Here is a 23,127-nt window from a genome sequence, read left to right on the forward strand (position 1 = left end):
ATGGCTTGTGGTAACAGCAAATGACTGCACTACTTCGGGGGAGCCTCTATAATTCTCTTGTGTCAGCAAAACTCTTGGGTTCAACAAATGCTCAGAGTAATGGCAAAAGAAGAATAATTTACTGTCGGAATACTGTCTATATTTATGTCTTTTAGTTGTCCAGAAGACAAAAATAGATTGGCTACCTACATAATTTATAAATTGGGTTTTACCACGTTCCTCTGACACCAGATAAATGAAAAAAAACCCCAATAATTTTCACAACTCCCTCCAGCCTCCACACCAGAGCATTCACAGAATCACAGAATATGCTGAGTTGGAAGGGACCCACAAGGATTATCAAGTCCAGCTCCTGTGCCTGCACAGGGCACCTCAAGAGTCACATCATGTACCTGAGAGCATTGTCCAAACATTTGAACTCTGCCAGGCTTGCTGCAGTGACCACTGCCCTGGGGAGCCTGTTCCAGTGCCCAGCCACCCTCTGAGTGAAGAACCTTTTTTTATTATTCAACGTAAACCTGCCCTGACACAACTTCAGGCCGTTCCCTTGGGTCCTGTTACTGGTTACCACAGAGAAGAGCTCAATGCCTGCCCCTTCTCTTACTGCGCTTCCTCCATTTAACTGATGAAATTTTCGTTATCAGCTTCAAGCTTCAAGCCAAGACACTTGGACTTTGGTTAATATATATTCTTTGTCAGAGTTCTCTTTGATACAGAGAACACGTTTTTATTTGGAGTGGTTGCTCTAGACAATACAGATATCTGTATTTAAATAGTAATGCTGCACACATAGAGATCGTTAAGCCTAGAACCAGCTGGCATTTTCAAATGTTCTCAAAACACTCACTTCTGCCTAGAAATGGTTGTAGCACCTTTTAGGTCAGAGTGCTTTTTTTTTTTTTTTTTAAACTGAAATATGAACTAGCAATGAGCCATTTCTCTTTTAAATTTTAATTTAAATAACTAAAAACTATGCCAATCTAGGAAACCAACAGGAATTAGCATAGAAAATTTTGGCCATTCTTTTGGCTAGCTTATGTCAATAGAGTCATAATGATTTACATCATCTGGATTTGCCTCAGCTGGAAAACTAGATTCAGGATAACAGCATCTAGGAAAGGCAATGATGTGTAAATATTTCTTTGGCTTTGCTATACACACTGTAGACGGAATTAATTTCTCCACCTTTGGCAGCCTTGTTGATAGTATAAGCTAGTCTAGTCAAAACTAGACTGCTTCTGAGATTTAAAGACCTCCAATTCAGACACCCTACCTTTATATTTCTATTTCAGGTTGGGCTGGGTTGCCCTAAAGGGCACACGGATGAGCTCAAATACCAGCTACTACTGGTGCCTTTCCCAGTTTTCCCTCAAACTTCTTGTGCTGCACTGGATAAAGCAATTGCTATGATTTTTTATTGCAAGACTTTCTGCTTCCTCACAGTTGATGCCTGTTTCTTAAAAAGGTGTATCTTGGAGGCACAGGCACATTTTTGTCATGCCTATTTACTTCCCACACCTCAGACCAAGGAGTGCCCTTGGCAGAACTTCTTGCTATACTGAAACCACAGACCTGTGCTTGTCTGTACTACAGCCTTGGGCAAATACTACCCCTCTCATGTCTCAGGCCAATTTATAAAGTGAATCATAGAATCAGAGAATGGCTTAAGTTGGAAGGCATCTTTAAAGATGAGCAATGAGTGATCTTCAACTAGAACATGTTGTTCAAAGCCCCATCCAACCTGACTGTGACTGTTTCCAGGGATGGGGCATCCACCACCTCTCTGGGCAACCTGTGCCAGTGTCTCACCATCCACATTTAAAAAAATTTTTTCCCTGTAACTAGTCAAAATCTACTGTTTTCTAGTTTAGAAGCATTGCCCCATGTCCTATTTCTACAGACCCTGCTAAAAGGTTTGTCCTGATCTTTCTTGCAGGCCCACTTTAAGTACTGAGAGGCTGTAATAAAGTCTCCCTGGAGTTTTCTCCAGGCTGAACAACCCCAACTCCCTTAGCCTTTCCTCATAGGAGAGGTGCTCCATCTCTCAGTTCATCTTCAGGAATCCTTTTCCCACAGTGGAGGTCAGGGTCCAGGAAAGCTGCTGAAGACAAAGAACTAAATAACCCACTCTCTGACTGTTGCACTGAAGGAAAGGACCTATTCCAATCACACATGTGCCACTATGTTTTAGCAGAGAAATGGTTTGCAGTGTGTAGTCAGGCTTATTCTTTCCTTAATTTTTTTGGTAAATGTCAAAGTAAAAAAAAATTCCAATGACTTCTCAGCAAAGTAGCACAAAACCCCCTGGATCTCTTGGAAACTCCCTGCTTTACGTGCTAACTTGGCACTATTTATGGGTTGTGTAAACTGTGCACTTCTCTATACCTCTCCACCTTGTTCTGTTCCTTTCCTCCTCTTCCAACATGGGCATCCTGTCTGGAAATAATATACAAACTGCAAGTCTTGGACTACAATGCTAAGAACATGAGGCATTATAAACATTTTAAGTGAAGTTTCTTATTGGAAACATTATTTTGGTTTTAAGGCAGGCCTAGTGGAGAGAATGGGCAAAGAAAAGCAAGGGCAGCTTCAGCTCTTTGTGGGCATGAAGAGTTGCTCTACACCCTGCCAACCCCATCCATGTGAGAGCAGCTGTAATGTTTCAGGAGCAGACCAGATTTCTGGTGCTGCAGGGCTTCAGGGCGGCTCCAAGACTGGCTTAACTATGCTGGGACTTTCCACACAGAGATCCACAATGGTAACTGTGTTAGTTAGCCCTGCTGACAGCTTTCCTTTAGGCAGTCCTTGGTTACACTCCACAACTGCCAGTCCCTACAAATGCATGGCACAACAGGAAGCTCAGTGTTTAGTCTGGTATCAGCCACTTGCTTGTCACCACTCACCCGTGAACCACAACATTGTTCTTATTGTTTTACTTAATGGAGAGTTTAAATAACTCAGTGTTCAAAGTTCTTCTTTTGCTCCAGTTACAATGATGTAGTAGTGCACCAGGATCAATATTGCCCACAAATTTTAGGTTCAGCATCTCTAAGCATGAGATGTTGCAGAGAAAACCTTCTCTTTTGGGAGACTCTCCTGGCAGATCTGTACTGGCAGTTGTCTGAGTCCACAATCATCTTTCTTGTACTGAATTTGGGTTTATTTCTGATTTTCTGCTGCCTTCCTAAGCTCACTGACTCCAAGGGCCAGATAAAATGGATCTGACACTGGTGCTGACTAAACGGCTGCCATTCGGAGGGATTCAGATGGGCAAAACTGGCCAACATGAACCTTACGAAATTTAACAAGGATAGGTGCAAAGTCCTGCACCTGGGAAGGAATAATCCCTTTCAATAACATAGCAGGGAATGGATGGGCTGGGGAGAAGCTTTGCTGAAAAGGACTTGTGGGGGGTCTTGGTGGGAGGCGACCAGCAGCATGCACTGGCAGCAAAGAAACCAGACAGTATCCTGGACTGTGGAAGAGGAGCCAGGAGATGCAGGTTTCCTCTTCAGTCAGTGCTTGTTGGATCACACCTAAATACTACATGCAGATTTGGGCTCCTCGTTGCAAGGAGAGCATTGATCAGATGGAGGGAGTTCAGTGGAAGGCCAGCAAGTTGCACAGGGGCTCCAGCACTCATCCTGTAATGAGCTGGGCTTGTTCAGACTGGAGAAGACACAGCTCCGGGTGAACCTAAAGCAGCCTTCCAATGCTTAAAAGGAGGTCATCCACTAGACAGAGCAATAGTACATGGAGGGAAGATGAGAAGTACATTGAAACAAGGGAGGTTCCATTCAGATATCATTAAAAACATTTGTACTGTGAGAATTGTCAAGCACTGGAACAGATCATCCAGATATCTCCAACTGTGTCTTTGGAGGTTTTTAAGACTTGTTTGGATCCAGCCCTAAGCAACCTGGTCTCACATGAGCAGGGAGTTGGGCCACAGATGTCCTGACTGACTTACCAACCTCTATTATTCTATGGGAATTAGAGCAGCATAGGAGAAAAGTAGAGAAAGTCAGCTCACACAAAAGCAGAATGAAAGAAGACTGAAGAATGAAGATGTGGTGAAAACTAAACAGTGGAACCAGTTTCTGTTCTTGGGTCTTTTTACAGAAACAGAGGTTGACATTAATTATGACACTTAACTCTCATCTGTGGTTTTGATTCTAGGCTGCCACAACTACACTGTGTGGGTGAGGTTTCTAGGGCCCAACCTACATCTAACAAAATAAGTTCTGACATTGGATCTTTCCTTGAGGTTTTATATTCCTCTCAGATTCATCAATGTGCAACAGAAAATAAAATCATAGTAGAAGAATGCAAAGAAAGGATATAAAGAAATCATACAAAAAGAGTAAAAGCAATAAAAAAATAAAATGATAATATTTCTAACAGCTTCTCAGTCAATGACAGGAAAAAAATTGTAAGAGTTTATAAGAGGACAAAATAAAAATAAATATTAAACCCAAAAGCAGAAATCTCTAATTTTAGCCAGCTGAATTTAAAATCTTTGTTTAGTACACAAAATCTCTTGGGTAAACAAAATATGCCTTTGTCCCTTGCTTAGTCCAAGAGGGATAATAAAGCTAAGAGACAACACTGGATTTAAGGATAATCAGATTAAGGTTGTGTTCCCTGTTTCCTTTATAATCTTTAGTTGCAATAACCAGTGATGTTTGGAACTGTGTCTTGAAAACTGTCTCTAAATATGAGGAACACCTGCTGGCCTGACTGAAAGACTAAAGATATTGGACAAAATTTTGTTGTGTTGGACAAAGTTTGTGCAAAGTTTCTGACTTTGGTTTATATGATCTTAGTTTTGTGGTGGTACTCTCTTAAACAGAGAATGGCATCCAGCTGTATGCAGATGGCTCTTATGCAGATGGGAGTCTGGACCACCAACCTGGAGTTAGGAGGAATTCTGCACAGATCTGATCTTATATATTAAAGGTCAATCAATTAAGGTGTGTTACCTTTGTGTAGCACTAACACCAACTGGTTGTTTTGAAGAGATGGAGGCCGCTGAGTTTTCTCCTAAATACACAAATGAAATGTCTTATGGAAAAGGGGAATGATTCAAATATAGTAATGCTGGAGCTTATGAAATGAAGTTTATAAACATGGTGTGGGGGAGAAGTGGGCAAGTCAATCATGGTGCCCATGTGACATTGCTCTCAGGAATTTGCTGTGGTGTTTCTGGCTGAAATGAGCACATTCTACAGGCTCTGACTGCAGAAGGAACATTTTAAAGGGGAAGAATAATTAAGCAATGACAGAGGCATCATCATTATTAGATAATCACAACCCAGGGGCATTAGAAAACGTTGAGTGTCTCTAATCCCATGGGGTCTAATTATTCTGTGATAATAACCACACCTCCAAGTTTTAATTTATTCTTGTGGAGAAACTGGAGGGGGAGAAACTGGGGCATTTTAATATTTTTGCTAAAAGAAGATGCAGTTGGCCTTTCACTAGGGCTCATCAGTATTCTAATTTAACTAGCATGTGTGATTGGCATTAAATTGTCTGCCCTTTACGGTGATCTCCAGCCCATCTGAGTATCCACCCTTGCACAAACTGGTGGCGTCCTGTTGCTAACAGTACCAGCAGCCCTGGTTCTATTACTCAGGGCAGATTTTGGCAAAGGTGAGGTGGATTTTCCTGGTCTGGAGAGGTGTATTTTCCATAATGTCCTCTGACAAACACATCACCATTGGTATGGAGAAAGAAGTAAAAACTTGCACATTTTCTGATACTTCGGAAGTACTGTCTGACATGTCAAAAAGGAAGATTCTAGGAAGTTTAACTGCTCTGCTTTGTGCTTGGATAGGATAAAATTAAAGTGACAGATGCACTCCAGGGAAAGAGCACCAGAAAAGCAAGAGAGCAAGAAAGAGTCAGGGGAAACAAGAATGACAATATAGAAAGACGTACACCAATATCACAGCCATTCTCCAATAAGTCAGTGCCCCTCTGCTTCTTCATTACTCACAGGTGAACTGTGTCCATGAAAGATTGTCCATTTCTTTTCAAGGAACATGGAAAGAGAAGCAGCAGTGAGCAAAGGAGGAAGGGAGAACACCATGGTCTCTGTTTTGATTTTGTGTGCATGCTTGTGCAAATGAGTGAAAGCATGACAGAGAGGGAGAGAGAGGAAGGAGCCTTTCCTCATGGTGATCCTTCTGGCTCTGACTTTCTGAATACAGGTTTATATTTTATTAAGTCCTTTTTGAACACTGACTTATACAAGAAAAAAAAACAAAACCCAGAAAACATAAAGAGGTGAACCAATACATTCAATTTTTTTGCAAATTCAGAAGTCAAGGTCTTCAACAATGGGAGAATAACTTTAGGTTCATAAATCCATATTATTCAGCACTGCATGGGTTTTTGAGAACTATGAAAGCTTGGGAGAAGTGAAAATCATTTTAATCACTTGTTTATGTCAACACCTAACTTGACATTTATGATTGTCATGAAATTACAGTGTCTACACCATGGACCTTCCACAGCAGTGCAAAGAAGGAGGAGGAAACAGAGTATGCAAAGGTACTACAGGTATGGCAGAGAAACTTAATAGTTGGTTATTTTTGTAGTTTTCTAGTCCTCTGTTCCATAATTTTCCTCTAAACCTACTTATCTAGCAGAAGGTATATTAACAAACAAGGGCATTGATGGGTCATGCCTTTGTGAATTTAGGCTGGGTTTGTGAATCTTGATGTTTAAGTGCACAATTTCCTATGAGATTTTAATGGTGAAGAGAGAGAGTGAGAGAGTAAAAAGCAAGTTAATGTTCTGGGCCAATTCCACGCTGATGCTTCTGTCTTGTTGAATTGCATTTCTCAGTGAAGATCATCTACCTCTAGAGTAAACTACAAGTTGTATCTCAATACTGTTCCTGCAACATGCTGTCCATTCTCCCCAGCACACCACAATGATAAACTGCCTTTGGTTTTGGGTGGGAAGTACTTTAGAGTGGCTTGGGAACAGAATAATAATGCAAAGTGGACTGGCTTGAGTTCAGCTTCATAGCTGGCCATTGTATATTTGCAACTGGAATTCTAACTGAAATCAAACCAAATTGAATCACCACAATATGAGGAAAACAAAGAAGAATTACTGAGCACTTATGACTCTGTTTTACTCAGTAGGGCCAAGGGCTGTGGCTGTGCCCGTTGAAGCACCACTGAGTTCACATCAAAGCCATTTCTACAGGGAACTTCCAGCTGTGCTCTCATGTTTTATTACAGCTATCTCACACAATTTGGAGCAGGCTATTGTTCAGAGATGCATGCCCCGATGCTGAAATGACCTCCATGTGGAGCCACTTCAGAATACAGCCACTTATAAATCACTTTCCAAAGAATTTCTGATCTAAAAATCAAGAAGGCTCTACTAAGGCCAGGATCTCCTGCCTGGAGTACAGGTTTCTTCACACGGCCCCTGGTGTGCCTGCAACATCTTTGACACACTTTCAGCACTAAGCAATGACAAACAACATGCAGTAGCATCTCTCCATAAATAAAAATAAAAATAAAATAAAGAAGAGTGTCAGCAGAGTCCAAGGCTATACTTCAAGGCAAGCAATGTTTTTGTTCTACAAGTGCTTAGCACATGCATATATGCCAATTCAAATTCTAGTACATGGGAGAGTACAAATTCTAGTACATGGCCTGATTCCTCTTCTTTTTCATCTCCCTCACGTATCTGTCTTAAGATCAGGTAAACAGTCCTTGGGAGGTGTTTGTCTTTCCATTGCAACAAGATGTTTCTAAAAGACTTGTTTCCTTCAGACACTTAGGAGTCCTATCCGTGGTATTTTAGAATAGAGATGAGCTAAACTATATATTGAAAAATTGAGTTTGTAGTTAAAGCAGTTATGAATCCTGAAGGTGCATGCAATTATTTCCATAGCAGATGGGTTTCTAAGTGGGGTGTGCAAGCACCTTATTGCAATAGCACATCCACAAAATGCAGTTGTTCACTCCGGGAGCTGCAGAACTTGAGGATTATCTTGCCTCATGTAAAATTACTCAGCTATGTCTTTTGCAGACCATTTGTAAAGTCATATTGAGTTCACTGTGACACCGGTTCTTTTCATCCATATTACACATTTTTGTTCTGCAAACAGCAAAGGCAGTTGAGTTAATTTACTTGGTTTTAAACTCATGCAGTTGTTTGGACATTGCATAAAATAATTCAGCAGCCCCATATTCAAGCAACTAGTTCTTCTGAGAGAATGTTAAAACAATTAGATTATGACATTAAAAATAATAAAAAATAGAATAAAGTTAAGATTTTCTTAATTATTATTTTTTTACTTTTAATTTTTCTGCCTTGGGTAAACAGACCAGAAGTATCCATGGACACAAGCACAATCCAGTAGGATTGAAGGAACAGTGTTGGCAGTAGTTGAAAGCTCCCTCAAATGCATGAGTTTTTCTAAGATTTACATTATTTCCTGGGTATTATGAACCGCAGCATTTTCTGGGCTTGTAACTTCTTGTAAGGTATATTACATATAAGCTTACATATCTACCTGTATAGGCAAGCTGATACTATCATCTTTCTTTAGTAGAAAGCAACCCTGAATGAACTTCAAATACTGCTTCCAACAGAAAGAAAAAAAAGTTTGTTTGTTTGGTTTTTTTGTTTTTTTTTTTTTTTACAAACTGGGATTCTTGTAGCTTGAAATAGAGATTAAGAGTGGGGTAGAGAGATACTTACAAAATATAATGCATTATATGTGTTATTTGTATACTGCAAGCAAAGTAAATCCTGAAATGTGCTAAGGCAATGGATTTAATACTTTAGGAAGATGATAATGTAATAATGCTTAAAAAACAAACATGTCTCCTGTTGAATTAGATCCTACTAATCCATGGTTTAGTACTGTATGCTGTTTCCTGAAATAAGAAAACAAACCTAATAAAAATTAACTAGCACAATCTTTGACTCAAAATACATCCATGTTTTTGTCCTTCGGTATTAAATGGAATTCTGAGGAAACAGCTGGAGATTTCTGTGCCAAAAATTCATAAATTGATAATGATGATTCTAAAACAGATAAAGAACTTTGCCAAAATGACCCCAATGGTTGTCAGGCAGCCTCACACTGCTTCATGATGCAGTTCTGCCCACCCTGAACCCATTCAGTACCTGAACCTCCCTGACATCCTTCAAGGCTGCATTGGTACACCTGCTCAGAAACCCTGAGAGGAGAATGTACAAAGACCTGTTACATTTTAAGGGCCAAATTTGCAAACAGCAAACTGATGGCCTGTCTGCTGTCATCAGCAACCTTCAGGTTATCACTGGCTCATTTTTCCAATGAGGACACCAGGGAGAGACTGTGCTGTTCCAGGGAGGCTCCATATGAATCTATCACCTGTCCTTTTACTGTACTGGAACTCTGAGAGATTCTTAGCCTCAATTCCCACTCTTTTCTTCTTTAGTCATTTAAGACATATTGAAGCATTATTAAAAATACAGCTATAAGTCAAAAATATATGCCAAATTTCCTATTTCTGGCTTCAGCTTGTGCTTGCATGGCTGCTTAAGGGTGGCCTAATTATCAGATGGGCTTAATACCAATATATTTCTCCAAGAAACAGCATAATTTCTGGGCACAAAGAGAGGTCAAAATCAATTCACTGCTTGAGGAGCCTAACCACATACTCAGAAACTGAACACCATGTGTGTAACCCCAGCTGATATACAACAGTTCAGGAATATACTTGTCCTGTCACAAATCTCCTTGAACTATGCAGTCCAATAACAGGCACTGGGATGTGGACGTGCTAAGGCAAGATTTTCTTCCATAGCTTCCTTGAAAACATATTCTTTTAAAATATTGGTGTTGAGATGAGAGTTAAGGCATTGAAATTCTCAGTCCTCCAAGCACTAAGATAACAATGCTATTCATATAACTAGACTTAAATACAAAATTCAAAAGCATACGTTTGGGCTAAGTGTGTTCTGTACGTACACTGCATTTAAAAATCTTTATTTAAGCTATGTCTTATATTTATCAACTGTATCTTTATCCTAAAATTAATGAAAATTATACTAGGGAAGTTTTCTATGTTCTTCAAAACTAATAAAGCTTCTTTTAAATGACTGTAAAATAATGGAGCATGGATTAATTCACATGAAATGGCACAAAAATAATCAATTTGTACTACAGCATGATGAGTGCCATTCTGCATTTTAAACCGATCTTTTCCAACATGAAACATCTACTTCAATTCAGTCTTCAGCAAACTGTCAGACCTTCCTACACACCTACTGGTAGGGTTATTTTTGGATCATCCTGGAAGCAAATCACAACTATCTCAGTGGGTGTACTGGCCTCTAACAAAATGTCACGGTGGCAGCCTTGTGCCACTGATTGGAGAAAAACGTATTGTACTGAAGTGAACAAAAAGCAAATCTTCGAAAGAATGGTTATTTGAACATTCTTCACTGCTTCTCAGCTGAAGCATCTTGTATATTCTATAAAATATCTACCATTTCAACAACTGTGCTCACAACATGAACACCTTCAGCTAACAAAGACAACCTTCATACTAGATTAGGGGGTAGAGAAAATAATGAGCCACGGATGATAGCTATAAGTTATAATTCTCTGCTTTGAGCAGAGGGAAAGAATGAATTAATTCTTACAGGAAAAGCAGTGTATTTTTTTTTCCTTCCCAGTTTATTCTATACTTCACAGTCTTCCTTTTTTGGGGACTGTTATTCTTCAATGTCAGCATCTGTCTGAAAATGAGTATTTTTAGACCTTTGTGCTTAGGAGATTTTTTTCTTTTTTTGTTTTTTCAGCGTAAGAGTTAATGGCTGAATACTGACATAATATGACAAAAGATATGCTGGATTTTAAGAGGTCATTAAAGGAAAAAAGTCTTACTTTCTTACTTTCTACCCTATCAGCATTTTTGCCCCCAAATATTTCCTCTTAGGTTTACACAGCAGATAAACCTAAAGAGTTTTTTATGGAAGCATGACTAGCTAGTTCAGCTGTGTGAATAAATAATAGGTTAGAGAATCAAAGAGTCATGAGAATGTAATAGAAAATGAAGGCTCCTAAGTCTGAAACTGAATTAGCTTCTGTTTTAGCAGTTCTATCCCACCGCAGCTCAGAAATTATATTGTGTATGTTCATGCAGATAAATTTGGATATATAATTAGATGTTTTGTCTCTTCATTTACACATAGTGGGGCTTTCCTACTGGTTACTGAAACAAACATTTATGTGTGAATTTGGAGAAAGAAAATTGAAACGATCTCACAGTGGCCATGGAATCTCCATCCTTGGAGATACTCACACCTTGACTGGACATGGCTTTCACCAACCTGCTCTGAGTGATCCACATTTTACAGTGCTGCATTAGCCTGGTATCACCCAGTCAGCACACACATTATTACCCTTGGGAAAACTAGGATAGTGGGTCAACTGAGGGAAATTATATGTCAGACAGATACTTTGATCCTGAGTTTATATGCCCTTCCTTCACATCCACCTCCAGGCATTCCCACCACCCACTGAATGAACCCTATATTTCCGTAGGCTCTGGAACAGAAACCTCCCTGCGAGCTCTTTGCTCAATGATCCATTTACAAGATGTGTCAAAGGCAGTCTCTGGAGGAGAAAATAAGGTTCCTGACACTCAGCTGGGATTCATCCTGCCCAAACTGGGATATTTACGCTGTGGATACCTGCAGTTGAGCTAGTCCCTCCAAAATCCCTTCCCAGTTAACAAGAAATGCAAATTTCCATGTTCCCACCCAAAGGGAGCTGAGACAAACTGGATGAAACAAAGCTGGAGTCAGGTAAAAGCTACCCCAGCCCAAATCCTTGTGTTATGAAATACTACAGTTACCTGCCTTTAAAACAGTATGAAATAGTACTGATACCTATCTTTAAACAGAAAAAGTATCCTAAGCAAGTGAAATGAAAATAAAGTGAAGAATTAATTAACTAAATAGAGTTGATTAAAGTAAATAAAGGAAACAATTATCATATCAAAATAAAAGACAAGAAAGATGATTAAATGAGTCTTCAAAAGACCCATGAGAAAGACATAATATGCCTTTACCTGGTTTTTAGCCTTTCATTATTTCATTTTAATTTTTATTCACTACCATCTGATAATTGCAAGAAACAGTTACTTTAACCATAGGCAATTTAAACAATTTAAATTTTTTTTTCCAGGGCCAAGAGACAAAAGAACCTATTTATTGCCTGAGGGGATTTTTACTAAAATGAAAGCTTAATCTTTCATGTTTTTTTAAGCAAAGGCTTTTAAAAAATCATTTCTAACAATGCTGTAGGGAGACACTTCCATGGGTATGCAAAATTGAAATTATAAATTTACAATTATAAAAAAATTAATAGTTTGGGGGATTGTATTGTCTCTGTTCTTTCTGAATGAATACTCTTTCAAGCTTAAGAGAAAGTATTTAGCACATGGAGGAGAACGAGTGTCCTTAGACTCTCTTGTGGTCAAAGCTATTTAGTCAGAATATACAGGAGAAAGATCATTGGAGTTTAATTTCTCTGGAAATCCTCAAATATCAGATGTCCTGCTGGCTCCTCACTTCCTGGCCTGTTTTTCTGTGCTGCCAATACACTGAAGTTGGCCTGACCACTATCTCCTCTGTACTAGCGTGGTGCACCAATGATTGCTAAATCTTATCTGTGTAAAATAAAGCTTCAAGATGAATTTTAACTGAAACAACAATCTTTTGGGGCTCTTACAACACGTGTTTACAAAGGACAGAAGAAGAGCTCTTGGTCAAAGATTGATTCAGGGGAGATCTTCAGTGGGGATATATCTGGCTAGAAATATAGATTATATGTCTACCATGGTTCAAGGCATACTGGAAGTACACACTTATGCCCATCTCCATTCTGTGCAGTATTTTGCCTTTAACAACATCAAGAGAAGGATTAAATTTAAGCATCTAGTTTGCACTGCCCCAAATGTGTGCTGTTTTCTCAACTAAGAAATATTAATTTAATGCATTATCTGAAGAGATGCAAACATTTTTTCCTGGGTTTGAAATCAGACAAAATAATTTACTCTTATGAAACACAACAAACTGAAGTGTTCTATTAAAGGAAAACTAGACCAAAATAATACCCTTAAGGCCTCCAAATATCCACACATTGAAAGGCAGATTTAAATGTTTTCTGCCAACATATTTCAAGTTCTAGTGGAAATGCTTTGAGCTACTATGAAAAGCTTTATCCAACTAAATTCATTTTCCATGGAGCAAAGAAGAATCATTGAAGATATTATTCAGGTTTACAAAATATTTAATAGGATGGAGAATGTGGAACCAGATAAGGAAGGTTAAACTGAAGAACATTTTAACAAGGTTTGATTTTAGGTTGGTTGTGCAACATAAATAGGTCAGTGGACCTATTAGAGATTTTTCAAGCTAATATTAGAAACACCTGTGTACAGGTACCATCTGTTAGACTTTCAAAGGCAACCGGCATTCTGAAGGCACTATTTGAAAGGCTAAATGTCCAGAATTTTTTGAAAATAACACAAGTTCAATGTGCTAACCAAAACCATTAACTTCTTTGGAAAAACCCTTGATATCTGCTCTGCAATACCACCCTGAGCAATAGGAAGTTTTAGTTGCCCTACAGATATATCTGCCCAGCCCAGTGGAAGCACCTGTCTACCACGGGCCTCTGCAGACCTGGACATCAGATCAAACAACCTCCCAGATACTCAAGGAGCCTCCAGATCAGGTCAAAAGGGAACAGCAAGTCAGACAGGCTAGATAAGAAGACTGTGTTGGAGAGGGAAAGAGAGAAACGCGGGCCTTAAGGTTGAATCCAAGTTCTGTGTGTACATGGCAAAACAAAGTGTACAACAGGAACATTCTGGTGCCACTGTGCTGCAGAGCAGCAAAGAAAAAGCGAGTTAATTTCCAGCCCCTCTCCACCACAGTGCAGTGCATTGAGTTGCCCTGAGAACTCTTGTCAGAATGGGTCAAGATATGTTGTGTGTGTCTTGGGAAGACAAGGCTGCTCAGACATTTATCAGCTAAACTGCGGAGATACCACAGAGCATTGCATGAAATGCAACATTTCTGCTTCTGTAAATGGGTGGCATTTAGACAGGTGCAACATGGAAACATTGACACTGGGAACAGTCTTTTGCAAAGTGCTAATTCCCAGCTCCAGGACAGAGAGAAGAGATTGCTCAGGTTTGAAAAAAACACATCACCAAGCCAAAATTATTTTCACCCAACCTGCTTCTCAGAGATGTTGCTGATGAATATTATTTTCAGGTCAAGATGAGACTCATGCCAGAAACAGGAAAATTCTGCACAAACTTAGTACTAGCCAAGCTTATTTCCATTTAACCTCTGTTCCAAACAAACAATAAAACTGTAATATAATGGGAGCCATGGCCAGCATTAACACCCAGCACCACACTCAGTCCCAGTTCTATTGTGTAGTGAAGACTGTTTTCCTTACTGATGAGCTCAAACAGTCTGCCATGAATTACTTTTTCATGGGGGATAAATACACACTTAAACTAGATTAAACACAAATGTTCTTTAGTGGTGTCTAAAATAATATGAATGTTTTTTAGAACAGCAATAAACACACTTCATGATGCAAATAATTACACCCTGCAGCCTTTATGTAACAATAAGTGGCTGGATTCTCTACTCAGCTACATCACTGTAAACCCAGAGTAACTTCACTGAATCAACATCTCTCTGTGGATTCTGGAGATCCTGAAATGTTACCTAAGTCCGAATTTGCCCCAGTTTCTCTCTAGGGTTTTGAAGATATGAAATGGAAAGATATGGCTGGAAATCCACACGGTGGTCATGAAGGCATTTCTACCTCTTATCCTGTCCCTTTTGTCCTCATAAATCTGGCTTCTGCTCAGTGTAATGAAGTCAGAATCTGGCTGTGTATTCCTTGTGCATCTGATATAATTTCTGCAACTTCTGCAACAATCTGATATCACTTCTGTGCACTCAAGAGCAGAAGAAAGTTCAACTGAGATGCAGCAAGAGAAGGAGAAAAAAAAAAGGACTTTACAAAAATTCATGAAGGGTAAAGGCAATACGTGCATGTGATGGGAATCAAAGATGGGGATTAAAATGAACCACCTCAGCTGATTTTCCTTTGGATGGGAAGAACTTGGTCATGTTCTGAATTCGTTGTGAAAAGTTAATTCTACCTTAAGTTTCACATGCAATTGTAATTTGTGCGCAGAGTTTTTTAAGGAGGGCCTGTTAAGCTTTAATGGCCCCTGAAATGAATCTGGAAAGGTGAACATGTCCACATTGGCCCACTTGAAAAAGCAGTTATTTGCTTGAAAAACAACAGCAACAAAAATGTATTCAGCTATTAAAGGTATCGTCACAATTTACACAAGCACAGAATTTAGGACACAACATGGAATCAGCATTTTAACAACCACCTTCCCCTCGACTGCCATGCTTGAGTGCTGGAAGCAGGAACTCTGCTCTTACCGGGACTTGTGAGGGCTCCCAGAGCACCAGTCGTTGTGGAGAGAGGGTTTGCATTGGTGGTGGTAGCTGAGGTCTGGGCGGCGGCTGCTGCGGCTGCTAAAGTTGCCAAGTTCTGTAATTGTAAAGCGTTCATGCCTATGTGGAGAAGCAATAGGGTTAATTAAAACAGGTAATAATCATCATAACCATAATCATAATCATCTAAAAGTGCTATTTTCAATGGTCATGGAGCTTTGGGTGTACCTTGCCAATAAACTTGATTCTTTTCATTCCCAAGACATCTATAATCTCAAACTACCTCTTACAGTTCCTGAAGAGTATTTCTCATCTTTCTACCTTGGAGTTGAGAGAATGCACCAAAGACACCAGACTATATTTCAGGAAAATTAAACCCGGTTTGTGCCTCTTCTAAGGGAAGTGTAGAATTAAAAGTCATTTAAACTCTGCTTGAAGCCCAGGCACAATATTATTTCCTGAAACAACGGGGGATGTAAAGAAGATAACTAGCATTTAAAACACATTCAGGACAGGGTCATATAATTGGGATGAATAAAATTTGGTTCCTATGTCTCCTGTGAATATAACCACTAAGGTTATGCTGTGCAGTAGCCAATAATTGTGCTCAATTTCCTTTTGATGGTTCATTTCTAAAACCACAAATGAACTAAGTACATCAAATTAGTATCAGCCTGACCACATAACCATCACTGAGACAGGGATTTTCAGGCTGTAAGCTCTGGACTATGGTGCCAAGTCTACTGAGTCACTCTGTCACTTCATTATTTTAAAAGATGTGGGGGAGATGCACCTTTATTTTAGTGAGAACCTTAAAGAAATGGATGCATTGATATTTAATTTAGATGGCAAGCAAAAGAGGACAAAAAATAAAGAGAGCTTTTGTGAAATGAAGAAAAAAAAAAGATGATTAAACAACAGCCAATGGTGTACATTTGCTTAAATGAGAGGGACAGGAGTTAGTCTCTCCAAAGTAATTAAAAAGAAAACACATTTCACTAGATATAGCACTTGGGCACTGACTCTAAGGTGAAATACTTCAGTAAGAGCTAAAATGCAGATATGAGATGGGTGCTAGCATTAACCAGACTGGATCCTTCTCAGGGTCCCCTGAGTAAGACCAACAGTCCCCAGGAGTGATGTTCAGGCTGGGCATTTACACAAGGACTGAGAGACATGGTTTGGATGGCAGTGAGAGATCATCCTTTGGGTTTGGACATATGAAGGATCTCCGTGAGGGCTTGAGCCCTCAATAGACTTGACAAAGTGCAAAAACCCAAAAGACTAAAAGAATTTTATTATGTTCTTGTAGTCCTGATAATATAACTACACTCAAGAAAGGTTATTTAGGAAGAGCAATACCTTTTCTAGACCTAGTGATAGAGCTGGGAAAAATGCATGAGTACTGGGGAACACTCAAAGAAGAGCTGGAATGCCTAGAAACTTGTCTGATTTTTCCTGAATGTTAGTTTGCCTAGAAGAGATACCATTTCTCCCTGCACACTTTGTATCTCAAACAGAGGAGCTTAACAACAACTTGGAGAAAATGAAAAAAGGAGTGTTTAAATACAATACTTGGTAAATGTGTTTGAGAAGAAAATAAAATCCAATGAAGGAGAGATACTTTCTAGGAATTCAGAACTCCTGCAATAATGGAGACTAATATTACTTTCCAACACAAGTATTGAAGACTCGGGTTAGTACAATCAATAATCTCCATAAAGAGGAATTCTTACTGTCACACCATTCTGGACTGTGAATTGAACCTTGATATAAGCATTTAGTTGTGAATAAAGCCCCAAAATTAAATACAGGATGTTCCAACAGGCCTCAGGTGAGCTGAAGTTCTTATGAGGGTGTCTCAGTCAATGCCCAAATTCAGTTTAGATGTCAGTGTTTTTGAAAATGTGACACAATTGCAATGGGGGGAGTTAAGATTTTAGTTGATCCAAGGTACACCAACTCAGTCTGGAACTGGAACAGGACACTTGGAGAGATTACATGGCCAAGAAAGCTCTTTAAGGTTTCTTTTGGAGACTAAACACCATCTTCAAAGATAAGGCTTTTCTCAAACATTACTAATCCAAACTATTTTGGAAGACATGGTTCAGACAGAGATTCAGGTATGCAAACAACATGGTTTTATTTTTTTTTAATTACTGGTCTGACTTACTGGCTTGCCTTGGGTGTAAGTATTTTTTTCCCCACCAAAGAATTATCTTGTTTTGATAGTAAGACTGCAGACTATTTCAAACAAGATTTTGGGGATGGAAAAGACTTAAGCTTGGACACAAATCTTTGTGAACAAAGCAGTCAGTAACCCTCAAAATGAGATATGGAATTAACTTTCATCCTGGACTAATATTGCTCCTTAATTATAATTTACCTTCCTATTTCATAAGGAGAATAAGTAATTCAGCAAAGAATATCCAGCAAAAATTGCTGATCTTCACTGAGGTTGTATTTTCGTGCCATTCTGTAACAAGGATTTAGGAAAGCAGTGAGTCGCTCTCCTCCAGAGGAATGGCTTTCTATCACCTACTGTTTAGTAACTCATCAAAAGGATCAGTCATATTTTCTTCTGTGTGTGGGTTTCTTTGGACTTTTAAATAGTATACATGGTAGGATTAAATACTTGTGATAAATACAGAATGGTTCTAGAGGACAGCCTAGGCCATACAAGGTCAACAGGCATCAGAGCAAACAGCTGCTCTCTTTGGACTCATGAATCACCTTGCACCTCTGCGGATGCAAAACAAATACCATAATTGCCTCAGTCCACAATAACTTTTTTCTTTAATAGAGCGATATTTTCTGTATAAGCACAAGGAGGAACCCATCAACTTGGCAAATGAGTTTCAATGCTCAAAGAAGATGAATTAACAGGAGCTTGGTGGTGATGAAGTTGTCTCCCCACCCAATTTGTTTTACTGTAGCAGTAACTGTAAAACACTGGCCACAAAGCAGCCTGCAGATATTATAGGGTGTCAGCCTAGGTGTCTGCAGCTGAAAAACATGCTGGTTATTGTCACATCTGAGTAAGAGAAGGACAGCAAAGACCCCTGCTGAACCGAGTCCCCAAATGTGAGGGTCAGCAAGGGCTCATGGCACACACTGTCACCCAGCATGCTCTAGAGCCCATCTTGTCAACAGTTTTATCACTTAATATGCATCGTCTTTAGGAGCCTCTGCTCAAACATCTGAAAAATAAGTCCTGTCATCACTGTTTCATGTTCCCCAGGCATTTTACCATCTCTGTTCCCTCATTATTAGTTTCTCCCATCAACTTGTCAGGAGTGTCAACATCCCACTTGCTTGGACAAACCTGGAGGAGGGAAACCAAATGCTCTTAAGTCCCAGACCCCAAAAGTACTTTGCTTTCAAATGGGGATTTTTGGTTCAATTGAACCTCAACTAAGGTACATTTCTGCAGTTCTGTGGGATGAATCTGCTCTCTCATTCTTTCCCCTTTCACACACAGTCTTCACACATTTCACATCCTACAGTTTCTTCAAAACAGTCCCAAATCCCGCAACAGAGCTGGACAGCAAATGAGTAGATGGATTTTATTTGAAAGTACTGCTCACTCAGCAAATGCACCTCTCTCTGAAGAAATGCAAATTGCTTAACGCTGAGGAAAAGCCTCATAGGCAGGGCTGCACATGAAAAATGAATATCCTCCTGTAGAGGAAAAAAACCCCTTCTGGGTAAGGAATAACTCTTGATCTTCATGATGGAGACAATGTTGGGAATTAAAGGGAAATGATTAAAAAACCCAGATTCACAATACAGTTTGATTCCATTTTTAATAACATGTATTTACCAATGTGCTATCAGCTTGGCAAATATTCAAGATTGCAAGGAAATTCAACTTTCATTTTGTTATTTGGCAGATTAAAAAAACAATTAAATTATGTACAAAACAGATGCACAGGATGCCTTGCTTGAAACTTAAGATTTTTTTAAAAATTATTTATAAGGATAGGGGCATGAAAATTTAATTTAATGTTCACCTTAGGTAATTTTGTGTCTTATTGTTCACAGCAATTACCATAAATCTACATATCAATAAGCGAGAACAGATGTCAGTTGTTACAAGTGCTTGCCAATCAGGCCTGTTAAAAAGTGACAGATGGATGGTGATAGAACATTCTCATAAGGCCTATTAGCACATTCACAGGAAATTTTTGTAGTGCTGCACAGTCACAGATGCAGTTCTGTGAAAACACGGGGAAATTTGAGAGCATGAGATTTACATTTTACAACTTCTTGTGCTGTCTCTGACACAAACTTTCATACAATGAAGTAATTTGCCTCATTTCAGTCACTGCAGCTTTTCTCCTGTGATAACTGCAAATTTGGAATTATTGGGTATTTGTAGAGGAGGGAACAGAGTCATAAGCCATTCCTGAAGACTTCTTAGGCCTCATCAACTCTTGGGTTTCTAAAACCCAGTAAAAAAATCATATTGGAAAATTGCTGAGACTTGCTTACTGCACAAATTCCTAAAAAAGGAAGGCACCAGTGACATTTAGTGGCACCATATGCATGGAGAGTTTCAAAGTCAGTGGTGATTATCAGAACCAAATCTGATCACTCATAAGCACTTCCCACTGACTTGGCTTCCTTTGCTTTGGAAATTTTATCCTTCTCAATTATTAGGATTTATTCCATCTGAATTAAATCCTGGCTGCAGCTTAAAAAACGTGGATTAAGGTAAAATTTATCAACTCCAGGCTAAAAAGCAACTATTTGCTAACACTGACAGCCATTTTGGATGCTGGTGTATAAAGGTGTGGAAGGCAAGGCTATTCCAGCAACATTCTAAGAATTAAAATAGACAGGAGCCATCTCCATTAAGCCACATGTACTCAGTGGCTGCTTTTAGAAAAGCTGCTTATCTGAAAAGTGCTTGAGGTACCCTGACCATTATTGTTTGATTGAGCAAAGCCCTTAAAACAACTTTTAAGTCCACAATTGATTCTGCCCTGTATTTTAAGAGCATGTGCTTAAATCCGACTGCAGGTTCACAGAATCACAGAATGGCTGAATTGGAAAGGACCTTAAAGATCACCTAATTCCAACAGCCCTCAAGCCATTTTTTTGACTTATGTAGGACTTCAGCCTATTTTCAGGTTATACATGCTCTAAACACATCCTGGCAAGAAAAGTGCTTTTGTCAATTGAAAATTCTTCAGTCCCAGCAGGAAGGATTCATCTGATCTATGTCCAAAAAAAAGTTACTCCGGCTCTTGCTATAGTCAAAGAAGAAAGAGGGGATAATGAAATCATCTGAGCCTAAAAGAGAATCATAGAACCATTGACTCATAGAACATTTGAGCTGGAAGGGACCATAAGGACCATCTAGTTCCAACCTCCCTGCTCTGGGCAGGGCCACTTTCCATTAGTCCAGGTTGCTCAAAGTCCCACCTTTCAAGGGATATCTTTCACCAGATCACTTGCTTCAAGCTCTGACTAATCTGGTCTTGAACACTTCCAGGGATGGGGCATTCCCATCTCCCTGGACAACCTGTGCCAGGCCCTCATCACCCTCACAGGGAAGAATTTCTTCCTAATATATGTAGTATTTTCCTAATATCCATGAAATAGATTAACCCCATCCTTGGTAGGATGCATCACTGTCTGGGAGTGATTCCCTCTTCACTGGCATTGCACAGAGATGGGATGCCTTCTTTCCAAACTACTGAGGTTCAGTTGGACAAATTCCATCCCCAAAGGGGCCAAGGCAATAAAAAGCTCCCTCAACTATAATTTACTGGCTATGGAAAGTCCACACACTACAGATCTTGTGCCCAGACTTGGCCAAACTTGCATGTCATGCACTTTTACCACCTGAATAAGCATATCTCCTAATTACTGAGCACTGCTTTTTCCTCTCAAGGTGCCTCTCCTTCTCCTCTGAGAAGGAGAAATGTGTGGATTGTGAACAGGCTCACTTGCTGCTAACTCTGTCTCTCCAAAAACACTAAACAGAGTTGTCTAGTTTATTAGGTAAAAGAAGGGAAAAAAATTTAAAAGAAAGCTAATTTTATGTGTTAAAATAACTAGGACTTTCAAAGGAATTAGTGTTACAAAAGCTGCATATTTTTGTCCCTGAGGTCAACATTTTCAAAACTGGTAGTTATCTTTAAGAAACAGCTATTTCCCTTGAGCTGGAAACAGTTTCTTGGTGACCTTTACTTTTAATATGATATCCCTAAAGAGGTCATAGCAGGAGAAATCCTCCTTCTGTATGGCTTTGCTGGAATGAAGCCATCCAAGAGTCAGAGGATATAAAGGATCCTTTGGCCAATGCAAAAGTATAGAGCTTTTGTGCAGATGGTCCTGGCTTCCAACTGGTCCCTCCAGATCCACTGAACCAATCCAACAATTAGACGAAAATATTCAGAAAGCAGAACCTCGCAGACTTTCTCTCACCCATCTGCTCCTACAGACTCTGCAACAGGAGGAAATCTGGCTTGGGTAGTGGAAGAAGGGTGGAATGGGTAGAGCAGGGCTCAGAAAGGGCCAGAAGTTCAACCCAAAATGTAACCAAACTGTGAGAGAACTTGGACAGGACTGGAAAAAATATATACATTGGAAAAATATAAAAAGTCCCAGCTGCAGAGGGTTTAGGGATCTGCAAGACAAAGTAAAACCCACGGGTTCTCCTGTATAACTTCAGAAAGCAAAATACACTGTCTATTCAATGAAATTAAGAGCCCTTTGTGTCTTTTATGAGTACTGTACTTTTGTATGTCTTGAATGGTCACACACAAAAAAATACTACTATATGAACCAGTATTTGTTCCTGCCAAAACATTTGACATTAATGGACTATAAAAAAATCTTGCTAGACTGTATATTGTTTAAACATAGAAAACATTGAAATATTTTCTACAGTCATCCTAGCAATAGCAAACCTCCTTTTACACTGCCTGTATAGTAATTTCCAAGCTCTTAAACAGGGAGGTTGGCTTAAATAACTGCAGGTTTTAGGACCTGCTCCAGTGCCAGCCAAATTCAATTCAAACATTCAAGCAACATCAATCTCCTTTAAACTAAGCTTCCCATGCAATTTGTATGTATTTGAAGGACGAGTTTTTTGTTGGCTTGAAAGGTTGCTAGTGTTTAATGTAGCTTACATTGTCTTTTAAAGTAAGACAATCAAATCACATAATGTAATTCATCTACATTATTAACCTTCCCCAAAGACAAAGTGCAGGCTAGACACTGAGGCTGGAGAGGCACATGAGAGGAAACACTGCCTTTAAATTAACATTAGCATTAAGAAGATATCAGAGAAGGGGAGGGAAAGTGAGGAAGTGCTCACTATGAAATATACTCATAAGGATGCATGTCCTTGCATGTTTTATACAGGACAATGAAGCAGACTTTGGCAAGGTGGAATTAGTGCCTGTAATCAAGACTAGGGGATTACTGTAATACCAAAGGCACCACTGCCAGTTCTCTCACCTTTATTACCAATCTCAACATATTACATTGTTTTCTTTGGCATGACTCATGAAGTAGAATGATTTAATGAAAATCTCATTTTTCAGTAGAAATGAGATAAAACTAAAC

At 39.3% G+C, this 23,127-nt stretch overlaps 1 protein-coding gene across 3 annotated transcripts in view; it reads right to left on the bottom strand.

Annotated features, from left to right (window-relative positions):
* The window catches only part of CELF2 (CUGBP Elav-like family member 2), a 236,303-nt gene that overhangs the window by 17,733 nt on the left and 195,443 nt on the right, over positions 1-23,127 (bottom strand). For all 3 annotated transcript variants that reach the window (XM_062491711.1, XM_062491709.1, XM_062491710.1), the window contains exon 9: positions 15,529-15,663. In XM_062491711.1, coding sequence (XP_062347695.1) covers positions 15,529-15,663 — 135 coding nt within the window. The remainder of the gene's footprint in view (positions 1-15,528; positions 15,664-23,127) is intronic.

This window comes from Cinclus cinclus, chromosome 4 (assembly GCF_963662255.1).
Source record: "Cinclus cinclus chromosome 4, bCinCin1.1, whole genome shotgun sequence".
In the NCBI taxonomy this organism is placed as follows: domain Eukaryota; kingdom Metazoa; phylum Chordata; class Aves; order Passeriformes; family Cinclidae; genus Cinclus; species Cinclus cinclus.